At 42.5% G+C, this 16,791-nt stretch overlaps 1 protein-coding gene across 1 annotated transcript in view; it reads left to right on the forward strand.

Moving 5' to 3' along the window:
* The first annotated feature begins 3,364 nt into the window (after positions 1 to 3,364).
* SHMT1 (serine hydroxymethyltransferase 1) overlaps positions 3,365 to 16,791 on the forward strand; it is a 31,406-nt gene continuing 17,979 nt past the window's right edge. Inside the window, exons 1-5 of the mRNA XM_006908434.3 lie at positions 3,365 to 3,537; positions 9,541 to 9,655; positions 10,608 to 10,753; positions 13,991 to 14,106; positions 14,481 to 14,641. Coding sequence (XP_006908496.1) covers positions 9,560 to 9,655; positions 10,608 to 10,753; positions 13,991 to 14,106; positions 14,481 to 14,641 — 519 coding nt within the window. The 5' untranslated portion in view covers positions 3,365 to 3,537; positions 9,541 to 9,559. The remainder of the gene's footprint in view (positions 3,538 to 9,540; positions 9,656 to 10,607; positions 10,754 to 13,990; positions 14,107 to 14,480; positions 14,642 to 16,791) is intronic.

Genomic DNA, 16,791 nt, shown 5'->3' on the forward strand with positions numbered 1-16,791 from the left:
TAGTTCTAACACCCCCAAATTTTCCCTTTGTAGTCAATACCTCCTCTTACACTCAATGCCTGGTAACCACTTATCTCTTTTTCATCCCTATAGTTTTCCGTTTTTTAGTATGCCATATAAATGGAATATTTAAAATAGAGCATTTTGTATCTGGCTTCTTTCACACAGTAAAATATATTTAAGGTTTATGTATATCGTGTTCCACTTCTGGCATGACAGTATAAATAGCTCTGTGAATCTGCTCCACAGAGAAGCTGGTGAAATTTATTTACTCATTTTTTAAGTCTCTGGAAACGGTTGTAAGGGCACACAGCAAATGAAGAAATATTTATTCAAGAAAATCTACCAAAGCACAATGAGAAAAAAAAGTCTGTGATGTTTGAACCAAGACAGGCTTCCTCATTCCTTTCAGCTCAGAGAGAAAATCCCACCACGGGACTGGCATAGCCAAAAGAATGGGAATTCTTCCCTCCCCAGTTCCCACTCTCTGGGCTGTCCTCTCAGGAGGGCAGGACTTCAACATTTCTCATCCTGCCCTTAACTACCAGTTGCTTAGGCTAAGTTCTGGGTGAGTGCAAGGAGTGGGGGCTTCCTTCTTTCACGCAACCCCCATTTATGAGACCAAGGCTCTATCTTAGACACCCATAATCCCTACCTTTGCTCTTGAGGCTAGGATTCCAAGCTGAGAGAGGCAAGCCAAGGAGACCTAGGACTGTGGCCTTTGTCAACATAAGAATGTCCAAACCTGTAGATAATTTTCATAAGAATTAACTTGGGCCCAAACTGATGACTGCTAGGAAGCAACTTCTCAAATGCTCCAGAAAATAAGTTTTGCAGTTTCTTTTATGCATTTGAAATAATTAAAGAGGACACTTAAGGAAGATTACATGAAGGTGGGAGAAAGAAAGGTGGGATTGGATTACATGATAGTTAAAAGTGGGGGTGGTTACCTCTCATGTCAAAGGTGTATTACCCTAGATGCACAAAAACAATGGACAGGGCTTGCTTAAGGCAAAGGTAAATCTTTCGCTAAAGAAGTTATATGTCTGTGTGTGACTATCCGCCACGACCTGCTGAGTTAGGAATTTACGATCAGATCACCCTGTGAGGTTACCTTCCATAGAACCCCTTTTTGTCCATAAGGGATTGCAAAGAGAGAAAGGAATCTCACCCCTTTATACAGTTGGCTCAGAACAAGTCACCCCAAGATGTGCCTCTGTGATATGAGGATTATTTTGAGAAAGAGACAACCAGGACACTGTGGGCTCAAGAGAGACTTCTGTCCCCACTTAACTATCTAGAAGAATTCAAATTAGGAGCCTTACCCATAATAAGAGATTATCAGAGATAATCATTGTACCTACCTATAGGGCAGGGCAAATTTATAATTACTAAACATTTGCCCTTCTTATTATCCTGTAATGACTTTTTGAAGCCCCCAAGGTGCCTTACCTCATCCTTAGCTCAGAATGTCACATATACCACACTTTCTCTTTCTGTCTTTGAACCTCTCATGCACGTGGGGTCTCTGATTCTCTCATGTCTGCAGGGTCCCTGCGTTTATGTATGTCATTTGGTCATTTCTCGTCAGTCATGTATGTATTAAATTTGGTTATTTTCTCTTGCTAATCCATCTTACACTACTACCACACTAACAACAGTTCAGACACCTTAGAGGTGTAACCATCCTCACGGAAACACATACTCTTGTTAACTCTCCTGTAATCGAATCCATACCTTGCTTTCTTCCACCTTCTTTTAATCTTTCTTATATTCCCTTCTTAATTCCAAATGCGTAAAAGAAACTCCAAACTGTCATTCTCTGGAGAATTTGTCATCAGTTTTGGCTAAAATAAGTTCTTATAAAAATTCTCTACAGGTTTGGATATTCTTAAATCAACATGGTCAAAGAAAAGGAAGCAGAGGTAAATCTATTTTAAACTGGGAGAATTAAACCTCTTATTTTAAATTTGTGTTTGTCTTTATAATCTTACCTCCTGCTTGATGCTCTAAGTTCTAAAAATCCACAGTGGGAGGGAGGGGGTTTCGGGAGAGCTAGAGGGGAAAAGAGTCACTAGGCAAAAAAGCTATTTGACAAAATCATTCTGAGTATGTGTGTTATTGTGCTTGACTCACCTGGAAATAACAGTGCTTCCTCTCAGACTTCTTATGGATCCTTACTCTCTCACTGCCTTTCCTTGGACTTTTTTGAATCAGTTTTGAATCCATTTATTAACCGTCACATTAGCCACATTTGTTACAAAATTTGTTACAAAGATGAAATTGCTTGACATTGAAGGAGGTTAAGTGTCCTAGATACACTGAGGACTGAAATATTAGGAGCTGTTGAAGAACAAATTATTCAATAGCATTATAAAGAAGACTTTATTCAAGGGGGGACTATTTCGATAGGTATTGGGACCACTGAGATGGAACCTTTCCGTGGGCGAGAGGTTTGGCTCAATTTTGAATATGGCATGGGCAAGTTAGAATTTATAGCCAAGGAGCAGGGTAGGAGTCAGTGCATGGAAAATTACTAGGAGAAAAAATCAAGGGGAAGGGGAATTTTGGCTACACTAACCAGGCCAGGGTGATCAGACCTCACCCAGATGGTGAAGGATGAGGAATCCAACCAGATATGGAGGGTAGGAGTTCTTGTCATACTGACTTTGCAACATCTTTGCTAAAATTGGACAATGCAGAGCCAACCACAGAAGTCTAAAAGGCAGTCTTAGTTGAAAAAGAGTTCAGGGGAGCCTGAGTAGAATGTATTCCTTGTCAGCTCTTTTCCCTCTATTATGTAGCCCCTTCGTTTTTATTATTTTTATCAATGGCTAATATTTATTGAGCCCTTATTGTGCGTCAAGCACAATGTTAATTGTGTTAGATACATCTGTTCATCCCGACAGCCATGCCAGGCAGATATAATTATTTTCAGTTCAAAGATGAGCAATATGAAACTCAAAAATAAAGTGACGTACAGGATTCCATATGTACAGAGTAATAGTTTCAGAGTTTGAACCCACATCTGTCCTATTTAAATAACCACTGTATTAAACTATAAGTAGGACAATGCAAAAGTCAAATATAAGCAACAAAGTTCACCCACAATCCCACGGCCTGCCCAAGTTAACTAGGTCAAGCCCTCTGCTGTCTTCCGGGAAATCCTGCTCCCTAGCCCTTCCGCCAGCAGCTAAATCCGGACCGCCCCACAGTCCTTAGGCCTAAGTGAGCAGCTCACCATGAGGCCTTTCCCGGCCTGGGGCGAGCCCCGCCCACCACTCTGCGGCAGCCCCCAGCACCGGCGCACTCTGATTGGGCGCCTCGAGAGGCGGGGCCAGGCCCGGGGCGGTGCGCGCCGGGTACGAGTGGAATATGCCAGCCGCTTAGCGCCAAATTCACCGTTCAAAGTCTCGCGCAGCGGGTCACGTGGCGGGTGCGCGGCCGAACGCGGGTTGACGGGTCTCGGACTTTGGTCGCGCGGGCAGCAACGTGGGGCCGAGGTGTCTCTAGGCTGGTGCGCGGGATCCTGTTTCGGTAGGTGGGCGGCTTCGGATCCCAGGGCCTTGGTGTCAGTGGCACTCGCAGGGCGCTTTAGTGTCAGCTCCTAGCCGCATCCCCCACCCCCACCCTGTGGGCCGGATGATGTGAGGAACGCTTTGTTAGTGCTTGGGGTGAGGGTTCGGGCGGCGGGGAGCCCGGACCGCTAGTTCCCTGGTCACAGATCGGTGCAGTAGGGGTGGTGGCCTCAGCTTAACACAGATACGAAGGCTTGCTGCTAATACAAGTTGCCTCTGTCTACTGAGCCCTTTCCTGGTTGAGCATTTTAAGTGCAGCCCTTCACTTCGCTCCAGTATCCTCACAACAAAGCTGCAGATTGAGTGCTATCAAGTAGCCCATTTTACAGATGAGGAAGGTGAGGCTCAGAGAGAAGAGCCGACTTAGGCGCGACCCTGCATCTAGCAAAATGGCACCGCCGGAAATCAACCAAGCCTAAGGTTTCAACCACTACTTATGTGGTCGCTCTGCTTTTGGAGTGTGCGACCAGATCCCTGCAGGGAGGGGCTGCGCGTGTTTTCTGCAATCTGTCACCCCCTGTTTTATGAGAAACATTGCGCAGTAGTAGGTTTCTTGGCCTGGTGCCCTGTGCTTCCAGGTCCTGGAAGTTAAGAGAACTTTGGTCAGCTGAGGCCAGCACAAACATGTGACATCAATCAGGCAGTTGCAGGACTGGAAACACCAGTTTAAACTCGTATGGAATCATATTTTTAATTTCTTACTTGAGGGAGCGTGCAGTGGAGGTGGGTAATTGTGCTTTTACTTAGAGCAGTGTTGTGAAAAAGGGCTTTGGAACCAGAAGTAAACAAGTTCAGATTCTGACTCATATGACCTTAGACTGCTTAGCTCTCTGAGCCTGTTTCCTCCTCTGTAGCGATCACAAAATCTGTATGTGAGACAGACAGATGGCATTCAACAGGGTAGTTCCCTTGGCAGACCCCTGGTTGGTTCACTTGGGTGACAAAGGCCCAGGGAAGATTTGGAGGTATGGGGAGGCTGGTGACCTTGGTGAATTCATGTACTAGGTCTATTTCCCTGGATTTGAGGCAAGGATTATGCTACAAGTGAGCGATTTTCCCAGCAGCTATCCAACACTGTAATGACAGTTCAGGCTGCAGTGAGCTGTGTTCCTCTGGAATGCTCAGTAGGGATTACTGAATGGTAATGAAAATGGCCCTAAGGTCCTCATGTTTCTTTAATAACAATAATAGCTGATAATTTTTGAGTACCTACTCTATGCCTGGCACTGTTCTGAGTGCCCTTTGTCATTTAATCCTGACAACCAGCTTCAGAACTGTCATCATCCCTGTGTTATACTGAAAGGACTGAGACGTAGAGGTGTCAATAACTGGGGTTGCACATTAAGTAGTGGAGAATGGAATTGGAACCCAGCAGGCTGGCTCTGTGATGAGCTGCAGCACCATTTTCTCAGGTATGGACTTCGCTGTTAGGAAACAAGAGCAATCAGATTTCACAGTTGGATTGAGAAATAGCCCAAGACTGAGGTTTCTAGAACACCGTTGAAACTTGTAAAATATGTACTGTCAAGGTGAAAATCTGTTCTCCCATCTCTGCTCTTACCCTAGGGCCTGTCAGTCTCATCTCTGGTGCCTCTGATTTAGTCCTCAGGCTTCAGCCACATGGGCCTGATTTCTGACCCTTGACAAATCAAACTTCCCATGTTAAGGCCTTTGCACTGGTGTTTGCTCCGCTTGGTGTTTATTCTCTCTTATGATTCTCTCTTATCCCAGATCTTATAAGCTTGACTCCTTTCCACTGTTGAGCTCTTAGCTCAGGCATGTTCCAGGCCCCATCTGAAGAACTCTCCCACCCATGTATTGTCTTCATCACTGCTAGAAATTATCTTGTATGTTTCTTGTTTACTTGTTTGTAGTGTTTCTCTTAAGAACAGGACCTCTGTCTTGTCGGCCCTTCTAGTCTAAGTTCCTAGTTCAGTGCCTGGGACATAGGAGTTGCTCAATAAATATTTGTTGAAGGAATGAATGAATTCATTGTAGGTTGATGATGGAGCAGAGCTCTTAAATATCAAAATCTTATTTTGAATTAATTACTATATGATTATATTAAACATAGAATTACTATATGATCCAGCAATTCTACTTCTGGGTATATACCCAAAATAATTTGAAAGCAGGGACTTGATAATTGTACACCCAAGTTCACAGCAGCTTTACTCACAATAGCCAAAGGTGGAAGCAACTTAATGTCAACAATAGATGAAGGGGCACATAAAATATGGCATATATGTATAGTGGAATATTATCCAGCCTTTAAAAGGAGGGAAATTCTGACCCATGTTAAAACATGGATTAACTTCAAAGAAATTATGCTATGTGGAATAAGCCAGACACAAAAAGAAAAATATTGTGTGATTTCATTTACATGAGGTCCCTGAAATTCGTAGTCAAATTCGTAGAGATAGAAAATAGAATAGTTGCTACCACAGGCTGGGAGAGAGAATGGAGTGTTGTTTAATGGGTACACAGAGTTTCATTTTGGGATGATGAAAAATTTCTGGAGTTGAATGGTGGTGATGGTTGTACAACAATGTGAATATATTTAATACCACTGAATTGTGCACTTAAAATTGTTAAAATGATACATTTTATGTTGTTTTTATCAGTTTTAAAAAAGTGAGAGAAGTTAAAGATACATTGTTTTTCAGCCAACATCCAGATCTCAAGAAAAGATGCTCAGTATGTTTTATTAGCTAAAAATGATGATCTCTCTGCATCTTAAAAAGTATACTGTCTCAGAATTTTTATCTTTCTTATTTGTTTTACCAGCTATCTAGGTATCCCTAAGCCCAGTCAAGTGACACATAAATTGACCATCACAATCAGGATCTTTGTCTTATTGTAATTCAGAATGCCCCTGGATATAATAGAGTTAATTGGCTTAATAGATATGATAGATTATATCTATAATAGATGTAATTGATTTAATTGAAACAAGACAAAGAATCTCAAACTCTGAATGAAATTCAAATGTCTTCCCGGTTAAGGAAAAAAAAGCTTAATTTGGATTCAAGGAGGGTATGGATTTAATGAGGATATGGATTAAGTATTCCATTTGAGGGATGGCTTAATCCTGAGTGGTAACAGGATGCTGGGAAGAAAACTCCTTCAAGTGGGTGAGCAATGAGATCAGGGTGGCACTGATGGCCTAAGGAAGGAGAGGTGGCCACACATACACTCACCCCGGCGGTTAAGAAGTAACTATGACTCAAAATTATTGGGGTGGATAAGGAAAAGATTTGCAACCAGGGTAAAAGGCAGAGGGTTGTTATGCTGAAGTGAAATGAGTAAGACCACAGATGAAGGTAGAGGCTTTGTTCTTTTTCCTGAGCAGAGTGGAACTGAATGCCTTTCACGATGTTACTATAGATCTATTTGTTCTCAGAGGAGGAAGGTTCCGAATGCAATTTAGTCATTTGTCGGTTGAGAAATATCTTCTCTGTGCTGCTTGCCACCTTCAAATCCTTTTTAACCTTGACTAGAATATTTAAAAGAAGGTTTTCTCTTTGAGATTCTAAGACCAGGAGGCCTATTTTGGCTCCAGTGCTTTCGTGTATGGGCTTACCATTTGCTGAGGCCATGCCTGTTGGCCCATGCAGAAGTCCACGGGTTGCACTGGCCATTCTTGAGTGCAGACATCAGCATGAAGAAGCCGTGGGCATGGTGTCCACACCATTTACATGTCTGTCTCTCCTCCTCTGATAGTAACATAGACGTGGCTGGCCACTTTTAAGGCTCCCTGCCTGCCCTTGGCAAGGTGATACTGCTGTGGCCACATTTAAGTACAAGTGCTTCCACCTTTACTTTACATTTTGCAGGTGTGACTGCATTTCTAATCATGTTGTACTCGTGGTAAAACTGCTTTGAAAGCCCCAGTTAGGAATTTCATGGTTAAAGATTATTGTTAGTTTCTTTTTAGTAGCTCTACCAGAGATTAAGGAGGATCACTGTGATTTGAGACTATTAGACTATTTTATTTAATGGATATATTTGTCCAGCAAATTATACTGTGTACACGTGTATAGAAAAACTGCAACCTTCCTGTTATGTTTCTCCTTTATTCTCACACCACTATCATACTTACAACACCTCTGACACCAGATATGTAGGGATTTTCCACACATCAGTTCTATGATGCTAGCTGGGTGTCCTACACATCAATTCAATTCTGATATTAACACAGCTTCATAAGACACTACCCCCCCCCCTTCAGATGCCAATCACAAGTAGTAGGTCCACAGGTTACCCACAACTTCTGTCCAACTCGGCTACAAATCAGAAATTCTCATGACCCCCTCCTTGGATTCCATCATTTACTAGAGCAGCTCACAGAACTCAGGGAAACATTTATGTTTACCAGGTTTTTTTTTAAAGACATGATAAAGGATACAGATTAACAGCCAGATGAATAGATACATTGAGCAAGGTCTGGGAGAGTCCTGAGCACAGGATCTTTTATCCCTGTAGAGCTGGGATGGGTCACCTCCTGGTGTGGATGTGTTCACTGACCTGGAAGCTCCCTGAACCCCATACTATTAGGATTTTACAAAGGCTTCCCCTTGTAAGCATGGTCAATTATTAGCTCTATTTCGAGTCCTGCTCCCCCCTCTGGAGAAGTGTGGGGTAGGACTGAAAATTCAAGCTTCTAATCATGACTTGTTCTTTCTGGTGACTAGGCCCACCCAGAGAACAAAAGATGTTCCTACTTCTTTTATCACTTAGGAAATCACAAGGGTTTTAGCAGAGACCAATATATATTTCTTATTATTTCACAGTACTATCGGAAAATAGGCTCTTTCTTCATGATAGGATCTCTCTCAATCAGTAGAGATGTCCTCTTCTCAGGCCCCTGGAGCAGCTGTCCAGAGTGGGCCCTGCTTACCCCAGCACCTAGCTCTTGTCCTTCCTGGTACTTTCCTCATTTTATACATCTGCTTTTAGTACTTGTTTTGTTTGCTGTTCATCTTCCCCATGAGGGAAGTCCCATGAATGCAGGGCTCAGTCCATCATGTTCACCACCGTGTTCTCAGTAGCAACGCCATGGCCGGCAAAGAGAAGGTCTTCAATAAATAGTCGTTGAATTAATGAATTTTAGCAGAAAACTTACTAAGTTAATAGAAAAGTACTGAAAGGCTGCCAACTATTAAATAAGGGAGGTTAGTCCCTGTAATAATTTAAACTTTCACACTAGGAGAGCTGCCACTGATCACAAACTCTCATTCTTTATAGAAACATGTGTTAAGAAACATACATTTTTCAGTATTTTAATGGGAGATAGTTTTCTGATGAAAAATATAAACACACAAGTCTGACCTGTAATTCTTACAGCAGGGTTTGTATTTAAGCAAGTGAGTGCTTTAACTTGAAGTTTCTACAGGAACCTTGCTGTGGTACTTAGAGCATGTGATTTGGGGTTTCAAGTCAGACCTTCGTGGCCAACTTGCTGGGCAGCCATGGTCCAAAATACTTTACTTCTCTGAGCCTCATTTTCATTACTTGAAAAATGGAAAATCGCACTTAAGTCAGCAACTCATTTGCTCAGTCATTTGGCAAATATTACTTCAGTATGGCTGTGCTGGATTCTGTGGGAGATTCAAAAAAATAAAAGTAACATACAGTCCTTGGCTTCAAGGAAGTTTTGGGGAGATAAGCCATAACTAGGAAAAGTTCAGTTGAGAAGAGCCGGCACAGGGCTCTCTGTCAGTTTGGGCCTGCTTCATAGGGAGCAGGGATAGTTCTCATTACTAACAGGATAACAAGCTGACATACACAGTTCAGAAAGGAACTGGAAGTTCCACACAGTGGTTTTGCAATAGAATATCTTCGTTTACCAAGCAATTCTGAGGGAAAGGCTAAAAAAGTGTCAGTACTTTAGCAATTCAGACAACTAAGGTTGAGATGAGCTTTAACTAAATTTAATATTAGAAGTTATTCCATTTTTTAGGCAACTTTGAACCAGTGCAATGGCGACTCCAGTCAACGGGGCGCACAAGGATGCTGACCTGTGGGCCTCTCATGATAAAATGCTGGCACAGCCCCTAAAAGACAGCGACATTGAGGTAAGGTTTATGGAGTCTTCATAGGTGTTCCTAAATCAGAGTCTCTTGTTTACTCTCTAGTTCTAATCATAAATAAACTTCATTTGGAACAGCCTTGCAATTAGTATAAGAGAGCCAGGTTTAGAGGCAGAAGCTGCTAACGAGCTAAAAGACCTTCCAGGGTAAATTTAAATATTTCTGAGTTTCTACAAAGTGCAGAGCACTGTGCTGGCTGCTCTGGAGGAAAAGGGAGGGAGAAGGATCACTGAGGTTTGACCCCTTCCTTATAGTTTGAAGGAGTACATCCAGACACTGAGAAACATCTTTTATTTATGTATTTTTTTATAGCAGTCTTATACACGTGGTATCATTCGCATGTATGACCATACAAGTCATCTATTTAAAGTGCACAATTCAGTGTTTTTTAGTGTTTTCACAGTCAATTTGAGGGCATTTTTATCCTCCCAATAGGAAGCCTTCAACCCATTAGCAGTTATCCCCAGGCCCTGCCAAACTCCCCGCCAAACTCCCCAACTCTAGGCAACCACTGGTCTACCTTCTGTCTCAATGGATTTATCTAAGCATCTTTTATTTTAAGGAAGAGAAGCAAGGAATAAGATTCAGGAAAAGAAAAACTTGCTGAAATGTAGGGATAAAAATAACAAGATGGTGTAAAAGTAAAAATTAGATGAGATACTTAAAGATCGTTTTCTCTTCAATCACTTAGTTTTCCTTAATTCATTGTCTTCTATTCCTTTCCAAATGGCAAAATCTTTGAGGAAGATCTCCTCTAATCCTTAAGTGCTATGGGAGTCTTCTGAGTTTGGTTGAGTTATGGTCAGCTTCTGAGGGCAAAATATGGCTCTATAATATGCCAAATTGGCTCTTCCCTTTACTAGGTTATTGCTTTGATCAAAGCAAAAAGGTTAAACTAAAAGGTTTGAATATCTAGCATCTGTTTTCTTTTCATCAGGTTTACAATATCATTAAGAAGGAGAGTAACCGCCAGAAGGTTGGATTGGAGCTGATTGCCTCAGAAAATTTCGCTAGCCGAGCAGTTTTGGAGGCCCTGGGCTCTTGCTTAAATAACAAGTATTCTGAGGGGTACCCAGGCCAGAGGTATGTGAATGTCATCAAAGGCATGCTTCTGACATAGTGATGCAAGGTACTGAATCACTATAGAATCCAAACCACGCGGGGATTTCTATTCCACTCTGCTCTGACATAAGTCTTTTACAATGCCCGGTGTTTGATAGCACTGATGTCCAAGAAGCAGATATACTCAGGGTCACTTAACCAATCTCTTTGGGGGCTTTTTAGAATAACAGGCCAGTTCATGAGGAGAATGGAGCTGCTGGACTGTCATCGAGCCTCTAGAAAAAGGTCAATAAGTACTCTGAGTCTATGGCCATGCCACCCTGAACAAGCCCGATCCCGTCTGATCTTGGAAGCTAAGTAGGGTCGGGCCTGGTTAGTACTTGGATGGGAGACCACCTACGAAGACCAAAAATAAAAAATAAGGGATTGTAAGCTGACAAGGTTCTTGTAATCTGTGAGGTCCACCAAGGGTTGCCTCGCCTAAAAAATAAAAATAAAAAAAATAAGTACTCTGAGTGATGCTGTGAAAGGTGGTTGTTGCTGTATGAGTAGTCGAATCGGTATCAGGAGAGACCCGAAAGTTAAAACTGAATCTGTTGCACTGGAAACCATTTCCGCATTATAAATGTTGGATTTACGTATGCGACAATTTCAGTCAACTCCTTAACCCTGAGAACCACAAGACGTTATATTCATTTGTTTTTTACAGTCATCATCAGGCAAAGGTGATGATTACAGAATCTGACACGATTTTTGCAAATTTGTACATTTGTGTCCCAAAGGACACAGAGAAATAAGAGATCACCCTTGGAGCCGAACTGGCATTCTACCCTGAGATACCCTGAATCTCTCTGTAGAAGGGCTGAAAACCAAGTTGAGAGCATTGTCTTTCTCCTGCTGTGAATAACTAACTTTTGCATTGTTTTCACAACTAATATCTCATTTGATCCTCATGGCTGCCCAATAGGAAAAAGTGATGGAAGCTGAGACTCACTAAAATTCAGTGACTTCTCAAGTTTGCACACAGGTAGCAGAGCTGGGACTTGAATCCAGATGTTTTCAAACTTTGGTGTGATAAAAAAATAAATATCTGGTCTTTGTCCCTGGTTTCTTTCACTTGAGCTCCTAAAACTCTAGGAATCTATGGTGATAGGAATGTCTTTTATTAGTCATAATGAGCCCTTTTGAGCATACCTGAGTTTATGTTATAGAGGTGACTCTTGGTAGGCCCCTAGTAAGCTTCAGGATGGGGGCTGGTGGCCAGAAAGATCAAGGCATGATTAGAGGACTGGAGACTGAGTTAATCACCAATGATTTGATCAATTACACCTCATAATGAAATCTCCTTAAAAACCCTCAACAGTGAGGTTTGGAGAGCTTCCCAGTTCTGAGCCCCATTCTCCATACCTTGCCCCATGCATCTCTTCCATTTGGCTGTTTCTGAGTTGTAATAAACCTTTATAATAAACCAGTAAGAGTAAGTAAAGTGCTTTCCTGAGTTTCATGAGTCATTCTAGTGAATTATCAAACCTGAGGGGGTGTTGTGGGAATTCCCGAGTTTGTCAGAAATGTGGGTAACCTGGGGACTTGATACTTGTGACTGGCCTCTGAAGTGAAGGCATCCTGTGGGACCGAGCCCTTAACCTGAGGGGTCTGATACTAACTCTGGGTAATCAGGCCAGAATTGAATTGAATTGCAGGATAGTCGGTTGGTGTCAGAATTGGTTGGTGTGAGGAAAAAAACCGCATACATTTGGCATCAGAAATGTTGTGAGTAAAAATTCCTCATTCCCCTTCTTTTCTTTACTGTGGTAAAATATGCATAACAAAATTTTCCATTTGTAATTGTACAGTTCAGTGGCATTAAGTACATCCACAATATGGTGCCACTATCACTACCATCCATCTCCAGAACTTTTTCATTTTGCAGAAACAACAGTCTGTACCCATTAACAACTCCAGCCAAGAGCTATCACCTCACATGCATTAAGATGGCTACTATCAAAAAGAAAAAAAAAAAAGAAAAGAAAAGAAAACAAGTGTTGGTGAGGATGTGGAGAAGTTGTAACCCAGGTGCACTGTTGGTAGGAATGTAAAATGGTGCAGCCACTATGGAAAACAGTATAGAGGTTCCTCAAAAAATTTAAAATAAAATTACCACATGAGCTAGCAATTCTACTTCTGGGTATATATTCAATAGAATTGAAAGCAACACCTCAAACAGATATTTGTATACCTGTGTTCATAGCACATTATTCACAATAGCCAACAGGTAAGAGCAGCGTAAGTGTCCATTGATGGATGAATGGATAAGCAAAATGTAGTATAGCCAAATAACAGAAGGTCCTTCAGCCGTAAAAAAGAAGGGAATCCTGTGACATGCTACAACAAGGATGAACCTTGAGGACATTATGCCAAATGAAATAAACAAGTCACAAAAAGACAAATACCATATGATTCCACTTATGTGAGGTATCTGGAGTAGTCAAATCATAGAATTGGCAAGTAGAATGATGGTTACTAGGGACTAGGAAGAGGGAGAAATGGAAAGTTATTTGATGGGTCTAGAGTTTCAGTTTTGCAAGATGAAAAAATTCTAGAGGTCTGTTGCACAACAATGAATGAGGTACTTAGCACTACTGTAATGTAGGCTTTAAAATTGTTAAGGTAGGAAATTTTATGTTGTGTGTTTTTACTATAATCAGAAATGTACATACATTTAATCTAAAATTTTTAAAGCTTTTTTGTGACCATAAGACTTAAGCGTTAAAAACTTTTTCTGGATTGAGTTATTATAATTATTAGTATATTACAGATAAAAAACACAAATATGTGATAAATTTTGATATGTAATTATTAAATGAAAAGTAAAATTTTATTAGAAATATAAAAAATCAATAACACTCTACCTCTCCCTCCCCCAGCCCCTGGTAACCACCATTCCACATTCTGTCCCTATGAATCCAACTACTCTTGGTACCTCATAGAAGAACCATACAGTTGTAACTGGCTTATTTCGCTTAGCATGATGCTAACGTCCTCAAGGTTCATCCATGTAGCTTACATCAGAATTTCTTTATAGAGAGGAGACACTTGCTTAATGTGACACAGCTTGGCACTGATGGAAGATGAGTCAAGAGTTCTCACCAGGTCTCCATTTTTGTTCTTCTGTCCCACACTTGAGCTTCTTTGGCCTCTATACTAAGCATAGAGGTTCAGGGCCAGAATGGGCCTAAGTCTTCTGCTTTCCTCACACAGGTATTATGGCGGGACTGAATTTATTGATGAGCTGGAGATACTCTGTCAGAAGCGAGCGCTGCAGGTCTATGACCTGGACCCCCAGTGCTGGGGGGTCAACGTCCAGCCCTATTCAGGTAATTACCACATCTAGACAGTTCTGGAGCCAGGCTCCTAGGGCATCCGACATTCACAGAGAGGTGTCCTAGGACTGCCCAGTAATGAAGGTTAAAAATAAGCTAAGCCCCTCCTGGATGTGTGCATCTTTTTCCATCGCCCTTGGCTCCCAGTTGTGCTCGCCCGTCCTGGGCAATGCCCTATCTCTGAATGTCCCCTTTCCCTTACTTTCAGGGGGATTGGTGCTGGGGATCCTTGGAGCTCAGGAAATGTGTAATGGCAACCAGGCCAGTTCTGGCCACTTCTAGTTGATGGCCTAGTGTCCAAGCTTGGGGTCCTGATTGATGCCTCATGGACAGAAACAATTGTACCTCCTCCGGTCTGTCTATTCCAGGTTCCCCTGCCAACTTTGCAGTATACACTGCCCTGGTAGAACCCCATGGGCGCATCATGGGCCTGGACTTGCCCGATGGAGGCCACCTGACCCATGGGTTTATGACAGACAAGAAGAAAATCTCTGCTACATCCATCTTCTTTGAATCTATGCCCTATAAGGTAAGAATACCTCTCCATAGCTCTGTAGTCCATCTCCTCAGAAAGCCTTCAGAGTTTGACTGCACCTACAGAAATAAGTTTTGTTCATGTGGCACTACAAGAAGTTCCCTCCTCTCCCTAGTTGTCATTTCCATTCCCTGGGGACTCCTTGGGCATACAGGGAAGGCTGGGGACAGTTGAGACGGAGACCAAGGGGCTAAGCCGAGGCACAGGGAGATGGGCAGGGGAGACAACTGCCCAGGAGGTTTCAGCTGCAGCAGGGTTGCTGGCTGATCCAGAACTGGGATGGCAACTCCCAGTAACTAGGTCCACTACAGTCAGACCCCTAGTGACAGCATCTGCATCTCTGGTTCCACCACCAATGCCAGCAGACCCACCATCAACACCCAGTCAGCCTTCCACAGTCCAGTCAGAGCCAGGCCACATGCCCAGTGACAAGACTGGCATGTATTTATGTGGGGACCCTTGTCATTATAAACAATTCAGTCAAAAATACATGTGAGATTCACGGTCTCATGGGCATAGTGACTTACCTATAAAGATGGTTAGAGGGGTAGGTAGAAAAAAGGTAACTTGCGTACTTGTTCATGGTGCCGTCTGTACATGTGTTGATTCTGCCTTGTGTCCAGGAACCATCTCCTTGTGTTTATTGTCGAATGCGCTGTTCCTCATTAGTTTCATTTGTCCTACCAGGAGTAAAGATAGCCATACATCATTATGCTTGGTTGAATATCAGACACATAATTTTATCCTTTTAAGAAGATCAAGCCAGTGCTCTCTCTTAGCATTCTATAGTCATTGTTGCATATCCTTGAACGTTTGCGGTTTTTCTTGTTAGCCTTTGTCTCAGTTCTAGTAATGGCACATATGCTTTATGTGTGCATGTGACAGCTCATTTCTTTTCATGGAAAGCCTTTGTGTGTGCATGTGACAGCTCATTTCTTTTCATGGAAAGCCTTTGTGTTTCCAGTCACAGTTATTCTCATTGACCAGTGCTGACCTTGAAGATGGATTTTGAAACATGACAATAGCACGATGTTATTTCTCTGCACTTAGAACACAGTTTCTTTCACCATGGAAAGAATGGTGGCAGAGTAATCACTGACTTGTTTTCTGACCTTAGATAAGGGCATGGGGAGCCTCATGCTTTTTAGCTCAATGTCTGCTGTCACTGAAGAGTCTTCCGGGCATTAACAAGCCCTGGGCTCCACCCGACATACCCCCAGCCACCCTTGTCTGTGACAGGCACTGTGCAGGCTGCAGCCCCATCGGTGCAGTGGAGAGGCCCACCCAGTGGTAGGCCTGAGGGGGCATGGAATGGTGGGGACTGAGACCGTGGCCAGCTCGGGCAGCAGAAGACACAGCTCACTTGTTGGAGTGGCTTATGTGAGCAACAGCTTGGTGGGCAGGGGAGTAAGACAGAGTTGATTGGCCTCCAGCAGCAGCCACCACAACCCTTCCTCTACCCACTAGGCTGTCACCCTGCCTGGCCTTTTGGGCCCCTCCCCTCACTGGGACTTCTTTCACCCTCTGGGCAACCACCCCACGCAGGGCCAGGCATTTCATCTCTCTATGGAGAAACAGCAACATGAACTCGCTCCCCCTCCTGTTTTGTGACTAAAGATTCCCTCTCCCTGCTGTTCCTAAACTACCAGCGGGAGGCTCCATCCTTCCTGTCCAAGGCCTCTGTAGTGCTCTGCCCCCAGCACACTTCGTTGCAAATGCCTGTGAATTCTTTTAGGAGCTGTTTTATTGTCTCATTTTCAAGATTAAAAAAGAAGAACCTTTAAAAAAATCTCACAAGTTTCAAAAGCAAAATTTAGAGATAGTAGCAACAGATTATTTTGGGTGATTATGTCTTTAAAAATTTTTTAAGAATTATGTTTATTTACTGGAGATCAGCTGTTGATTATTCATCAAGACAACAGATTCTTTGCTGAGATCAGAGAAAGCATCAGCTACACCCTTAAAACACAAAACAAAACCACAATTGTCCTTCAGCCTACCTTTCTAGATGACATCTAGGTTCCCATATCTTGCACACGAGCTTCTGTAATTGTATTGAATTGAAATCTTTTTGTTTTTGTTTTTGTTTTTGTTTTTGTTTTTGGAAGGGGTAACCCACCTAATTCAAAACCCTTTCCTCCGGG

The sequence above is a fragment of the Pteropus alecto genome, unplaced genomic scaffold (genome assembly GCF_000325575.1).
Source record: "Pteropus alecto unplaced genomic scaffold, ASM32557v1 scaffold52, whole genome shotgun sequence".
Lineage (NCBI taxonomy): Eukaryota > Metazoa > Chordata > Mammalia > Chiroptera > Pteropodidae > Pteropus > Pteropus alecto.